General features: G+C 39.2%; 1 protein-coding gene across 1 annotated transcript; it reads right to left on the bottom strand.

The window, feature by feature from the left end:
• Positions 1-780: 780 nt before the first annotated feature.
• On the bottom strand, positions 781-4,388 carry LOC125526422 (protein STIP1 homolog; the record flags this gene model as incomplete). The annotated part of the gene is made up of 6 exons (XM_048691138.1): positions 781-904; positions 1,310-1,389; positions 1,480-1,650; positions 2,454-2,561; positions 3,778-3,906; positions 4,327-4,388. Coding segments are annotated over 6 exons (674 nt in total), but the record flags the coding sequence as incomplete, so codon positions are not given.
• Positions 4,389-7,427: the final 3,039 nt, after the last annotated feature.

Below are 7,427 nucleotides of genomic sequence, written 5' to 3'. Positions count from 1 at the left end.
TTTGAGAATGCTTCACAAATGTTGTAACATGGACTGCTTACAAACCAGACCATCTTCGAGGAAGAAATTAGGTTTCGAGACGAAACAAGGTAGGTTTGGATGTGAAACGACTCCTACTTCTTCGGTTGGCCTTTAATTTTTTCACACAATTATATGTATCATGTCAAAATTTGAAATTTCACGAGTTTGCTTGTTGAACTTAAAATAGTAAATGCATATATAGGCCTTTAATGAATATAATTCAAATTTGAATGGCAGGTACATGAAATAATTGCCATGGTGTGAGATGGGGATGAGTGTGGATCTAGGCAGCAAATCTCACGTGAGAAGGCTGGATGTGCATCGGCTGAGCCTGGATCTAGGTAGTGGTTGTAGATGGAAAGATCCCCCCCACCTATTTTTTTTTTGATTTTTTTTGCTGTGTGCAAAATCCCCCTAATAATGGGGAGAGAAGATGATTACTGGGAGCTCCATTCCTGATATTTTAGGGGATAGGTCGGTGTAACGCCGAAGGCTGTTTTTTTTTGCAGTCAAGTGATTTTTTGGATGGTTTAGAGATGCTCTTACTACACCCAGACCGTGAGATAAGAGAGATGAAAGGCAATATAAATCAAAGAACATCAACTAGATATTTATGCATGCAAGCATGACAGAATTACTTGATTCCCATCAGATTACTTGATATCCCAACAGACTACTTGGTTCAGGAATTCAACAGATTACTTAGTTCAGGAATTGAAAGTCTTTAAGCAAAAGGCGAGACACTCAACGACAGGCAGCTCAAAAGGTGAAAAGCTCAATGAAAACCCGACTAGAGACCAGATCCAGAACTCCTCCCTGCAACACTCGGACAGTTGCCCTACCTTGGGGCTGCGAGACATCTTTCATGGCATCATGAGCTTTCCTGCGTATTGCAACTAGTAACACTTTTGGAGCAAATGCACAATAAAAATGTGGACAAGAAAAGGCCAGGCATATTTCTTTTGATAAAAACAACAAAAAAAAGAGCAATAATCTAAGGTCATATACAGGAACTGAAAATAGACAGAGCTTAATTAACACATCCCCAATTTCTTAAGGTAAAGACAGGTTGTTATCTACGGCATAGTTAAGTGACCAATACAGTAAAACCTAAAAAAAATGAATAACACTATATATAAGTCTGTAACTAACGATAAGATGGGCTGAAACATGGAGTTCAGTACACGTCTAGTTAACCACCAATAACGAAAGGACATCTTAAAAATTCATAATGTAACCAATGAAGGTTCTGCCCAAACGAAAAAAAACAGTTAGGCAGATGGGATACCGTAATGCGTCCTCCATCTCAGTGTTGGCCGGGTCCAACTTGAGTCCATCCGAGAAATGTTCGCGTGCACCCTTGTAATCCTGATGGTAAACCACTAGTCAATGGTCAAAAAGATTTAGCAGACAAACTGACAAAGAAGGAAAAACATCCGTCAGTATCTTCTATGTAACCTTGAGCAACATCAGAGCTGCACCCTGCCGGTAACAGGCTTTTGGCCAGTCAGGCCGCAATTTTCTGCATTTGTTAGCATCCAACAAAGCCTTGTCCCCCTCGCCCATGCGAAGCCGACAAAGGCTCCTGTTTGAGTACAATGTTGCATTGTTGGGATCAAACCTTATTGCCTACAGCCAACAACTCAAATCAATAGTGACCATAAAATAAATAAATAAATAAACTGTTCAGAATTTGTGAACAACGAGGTAGCAAATCAGCATGCACATGGCTGGAAAGAGATCTGAAATAGTATAGATGATTACTTGACTAAAGCAAGAATGAGCAACAATGAAAACAAGGCACTCAACATACAGTTACCACCATGCCCAACATGAATAAAAAAGGTACTTATATTTATAATTCCACGTGTCTTCCTACAAATGAATATCATGATGCTTTTTATCTCTTCACCCATTCCTTATACACGATGTCTTGACTCTTGACCAGTGCAGATAGCAGTAACTCATAAACAACAGTTTTATACGAGTATATGGCAATTGAGTTGTAAACAAAACACTGAATTTATGCTCAAACAAATTCAGCATCATTAGATTAGCACACTATGATAATCTTCCCTTGTCATGTTTATGACTTGGGAAGCACATTATTGTCTCAATTCTCCCTATGATTTGTAACAAAATCAGCACTGTCTAATAGCTGCCGACCCTACGGATATGGACCTTGCCACACTAGATTCAAAATCATTGAAAACAACTACCTAGTTCAGTCTTCAGTGTGAAAATTTGGGTAGTTAGATAAGTTTTTCCAAAAGAATATTTATGATCAAAAGTAAATCCAGGAACCATGTCTGCTTAAGGCATAGAGCTTGAAAAAAGAGGTACACAATCAATTATGATATTGGACAAGATGAAATATGGGAAAGGACAAATATAAGATGAAATATGGGAAAGTATATGTTGCTTTAATATACCACAGTGTAGGATTTTGCTGCACTAAGATAATCCTCCTGCTTGAAACTACAGTCTGCAAGTTTCTTAAAGCCTTCCGCTTTAACTTTCCTTTTAGACTCAGGCTCATCCTGAATCATCAAGATATTGAAATTTATGAAGAGTTCAGATGCACAAGAATAGATAGATTTTAACGAACATATTTAAAATTGTGACGTAAAGGTATGGAAATATGGATCTCGTTTATACAAAAATCTTTTTGCTAACATATACAGATAACCATACCAGTTTCCACCCTTACCCACCAGGAAAGTCACATTTTCATCGGTAATAACTGGCAAGATGGTACTGATTTCTAAACTTCAAACTTATACTACATAACATAGATAAAATTTCCTTGTATATTCTTGCGCAAAATGGTATTAAATCTTGAATTGATATTACTTAACAGTTATTTAATTCAAGTAACACGAAATTGTCTTGCATTTGAGACATATTGTTCTGAAAATACTTGGAAAGGCAACTTTGATAATAAATGGCAACTTCTCTTTTCTGTCTTGTCTGGTAGCAAGAACAGAATACTCATTGCCGAGCCCTTGTAATTAATATTGACGCATTCCCGAGCCATTGTCTCTAGAAATACTGGAATAGGTATTTTGACCTATAATCGTTTGTACCAAATCATTAGCCAACAACTTGCTCGTTCAGAATTTTGACCTATAATCGTTGCTTGGAACAGTGGTGTGGCTGTGCCTAAGTAGCTCAACATCTCTGCCTAACACCACATTTGCCAGGCTAGATGGCTTAGTAAACATGCAGTTTGTTGCCAAATTGCCGTGGCAAGGTTGATCACCCCCAGCAAGTTTTAGAACCCTGCTTTGTGGTCGGCTGGTTGTCCTACAATGGTCACAGCACAAGGAGCGAATGGAGGTTGGCACCAAGAGGCTGGAGTGGCTAACCAGTTCCTTAAACAAACACTACATCCCTTAGAAAAAACACGTATTGTTTGCTCTTTCCGCTTTTTGGTTTTCGTGATGTTGTTGGTGTCGCCCACTTTCAGATGAGGCCAATATCTACCTACTTTATAATAAAAATTGTAATAAGTTAAGATATACGCATATGCATCTATGATGCAGAGGCAAGGGGTAATAAAAGCTTCCATTATACTAAAAAAAGTTGAGAGAAGAGCGTTTTCTGTTCTCCCTAGAATTCCTAAAGTTTATGTGAGGATTGCAACTTGCTAGGGTTCTAAAAAACATTGCGTGTGTACACCATGTCGCAGGGCTTACTAGAACTCTAGAAAAACAGAACTCAACCAGCATTTAATGTCAAAGAGGTAAATCTTACTTCATCAGGAACAAAACGGTTGGCAGGAACATCCTCCATAATGTAATTGACGAAGTCACTTGAAACAAGTTCTTCAGAATGGATATTTTCCATAGCATAGGTTAAAGCTCCCATGCGATCAGCACCAGCCTATCACAGAAACAGATGTTAAATGTATGTCCTTAAGATAACCTGGGTAAGTCAGTAATAAAGATTTACAGGGTAGCATTTCAAATTTCTCCACTTTCAGGTATAAATAGCAACCATAGTGTTACCAGTTCAGCACTAATTTTCAACTAGTTCATCTGGTTGAGTTCACTGTCATCATACTTGTGGTAACCACGTTGACCACAAATTCAAAAAATAAATGGTTAATAAAGTGTCTACTTCAAGTGGAACAAATTGTCATTGTGCACAAAACAAAGGCCAGCATAGGACGTAACTCAAAAAAAAGGCCAGCATACGATGTTGAAAGTTCTCATCTTCAGTGAGAATTTTTTTTGTCATTACATAGAAACTGGACTCATCAAAATTGAAGAACTTGACAAGGCTAAGACGAAGGTACAATACCTCAATCAGGAGAACCATACAGTTCCTTGAGGCGGCATCTATAGCTGCAATTAGAGGTGTCACTAGTAGAAAAAGGGTCAAATATGAAGCACATTAGTGCCGGTTTGAATTTGAGGCGGCACTAATGTGTCTATTAGTGCCGGTTCCAACGGCTAGGCGGGCGGACATCATTAGTACCGGTTCATGGGCAACTTTTAGTATCGGTTCATGCCACGAACCGGTACTAATGAGGCTGTGTCAGGCTGTGGTCAGGCTGGGGCCCCACGAAGACCTTTAGTACCGGTTCATGGCATGAACCGGTACTAGAGTTTCTTAGTAAGCTGATTTTTAGTCCCACCTCACCAAGAAAGAGGCAGTATGAGCGGTTTATAAGCCGTGAGTGCAGAGACGATGAAGGAGAGGCGCAATACTCACCTGCACATTGCTTAGCTTCAAGTCTTTCGGAATAGCATAGATTGCACGGAGCTATGTGCAGTGCAGCCTACACTATTCCGAAAGGCTTGAAAGTAATTAACCAGCATTGCACCTCTTTTTTATTTTTAATAACTTATTTGAACTCCGGACTTTTTGTGTTCAGTATGCAGCATTCAAAGCGACGTCATCAATTTCCAACATGTTCTGACATCATTTGCTGTTTTCCAATCATTTACCGATTTGTTAGAGAGCTAAATGACCGTGAAATTGAAAATCACTACAAAATGAACTCTGGAAATGTTGAAAGTTGGCGTGGTATCATTATTTCACCCGCATAGCATGTGCGAAAGAGTAGAGAGGGTCACGGCAAAAACTGGACGCACTTCGTGTACAAACTGGACAATGTCTTCCGGAGTATCAGGGTTTCAGACAAGAACTCATCTGTTACACGGGCACTTCAATGTATTTTAAACTTATTTGAACTCCAGAATTTTTTTGCATTCAGTATGCAGCATCCAAAGCGACGTCATCAATTTCCAACACGTTCTGACATCATTTGCTGTTTTTTAGTCATTTACCGATTTGTTTAGAGAGCTAAATGACCGTGAAATTGAAAATCACTACAAAATGAACTATGAAAATGTTGAAACTTGCCATGGTATCATCATTTTACCCACATAGCATGTGCGAAAGAGTAGAAAGGGTCACGGCAAAAACTGGACGCACTTCGTGTACAAACTGAACTATGTCTTTCGGAGTATCAGGGTTTCGGACGAGAACTCATCTGTTACATGGGCACTTCAATGTTTTTTAAACTTATTTGAAATCCCAACTTCTTTTGCGTTCAGTACGCAGCATTCAAAGCGGCGTCATCAATTTGCAACACGTTCTGACATCATTTGTTGTTTTTCAATCATTTACCGAATTATTTAGAAAGCTAAATGACCGTGAAATTGAAAATCACTACAAAATGAACTATGAAAATATTGAAACTTTCCATGGTATCATCATTTCACTCGGATAGCATGTGCGAAAGAGTAGAGAGGGTCACGGCAAAAATTGGACGCACTTCGTGTACAAACTGGACAATGTCTTTCGGAGTATCAGGATTTCGGACGAGAACTCATCTGTTACACGGGAACTTCAATGTTTTTTAAACTTATTTGAAATCCCGACTTCTTTTGCGTTCAGTACGCAGCATTCAAAGCGGCGTCATCAATTTCCAACACGTTCTGACATCATTTGATGTTTTTAGTCATTTACCGATTTGTTTAGGGAGCTAAATGACCGTGAAATTGAAAATCACTACAAAATGAACTCTGAAAATGTTGAAACTTGCCATGGTATTATCATTTCACCCGCATCGCATGTGCGAAAGAGTAGAGAGGGTCACTGCAAAAACTGGACGCACTTCGTGTACAAACCGGACAATGTCTTTCGGAGTATCAGAGTTTTGGACGAGAACTCATCTGTTACACGGGCACTTCAATGTTGTTTATACTTATTTAAAATCCCGACTTCTTTTGCGTTCAGTACGCAGCATTCAAAGCGGCGTCATCAATTTCCAACACGTTCTGACATCATTTGCTGTTTTTCAGTCATTTACCGAATTGTTTAGAGAGCTAAATGACCGTGAAATTGAAAATCACTACAAAATGAACTCTGAAAATGTTGAAACTTACCATGGTATCATCATTTCACCTGCATAGCATGTGCGAAAGAGTAGAGAGGGTCACGGCCAAAACTGGACGCACTTCGTGTACAAACTTGACAATGTCTTTCGGAGTATCAGGGTTTCGGACGAGAACTTATCTGAGTACACGGACACTTCAATGTTTTTATACTTATTTGAAATCCCGACTTCTTTTGTGTTCATTATGCAACATTCAAAGCGACATCATCAATTTCCAACACGTTCTGACATCATTTGCTGTTTTTCAGTCATTTACCGAATTGTTTAGAGAGCTAAATGATCGTGAAATTGAAAATCACTACAAAATGAACTCTGAAAATGTTGAAACTTGCCATGGTATTATCATTTCACCTACATAGCATGTGTGAAAGAGTAGAGAGGGTCACAAAGAAACTAAATACAGAAAAAAATTACTCAGAAATAAATAGAAGAAAATAAATAAAGCAAAAAAGAAAAAAAACTATATAAAAATTACGAAAAAATAAATAGAAGAAAATAAATAATGCAGAAAAGAAAAAAACTATATAAAAAATTACTCAAAAATAAATAGAAGAAAATAAATAATGCAAAAAAGAAAAAACTATAAAAAAATTGTTGGGGCGCTGTCCAGTGGGCCTACCAGACCTAGGGTGTGCAAATTCAGGCCCAGAAGGTCCGGCAGACTCACATGACAGCGCGCCATAGTTAGGCCGAGAAGCCTTCTATATAGAGGAGTTCGAAGGAGCAGCCGCGACTGGGTTTATAAACCAGTGCAGCTGCCCTTCGCTCGGCGACGGCGAGGTGGGACTAAACATTTGTGCCCCGCCGGTGGCAGCACACAACCATTAGTACCGGTTGGAGGCTCCAACCGGTACTAAAGGGGGGGTCTTTAGTACCGGTTCGTGGCACGAACTGGTACTAAAGGGGTCGTTTTCCGCCCCTTGGCCTGGCGAAAATTGGCGTTTAGTACCGGTTGGTGGCTCCAACCGGTACTAAAGACCCCTCCTATATATAT

The sequence above is a fragment of the Triticum urartu genome, unplaced genomic scaffold, assembly GCF_003073215.2.
Source record: "Triticum urartu cultivar G1812 unplaced genomic scaffold, Tu2.1 TuUngrouped_contig_10020, whole genome shotgun sequence".
Classification (NCBI taxonomy): Eukaryota; Viridiplantae; Streptophyta; class Magnoliopsida; order Poales; family Poaceae; genus Triticum; species Triticum urartu.
This window is presented reverse-complemented; position numbering and strand designations above follow the sequence as displayed.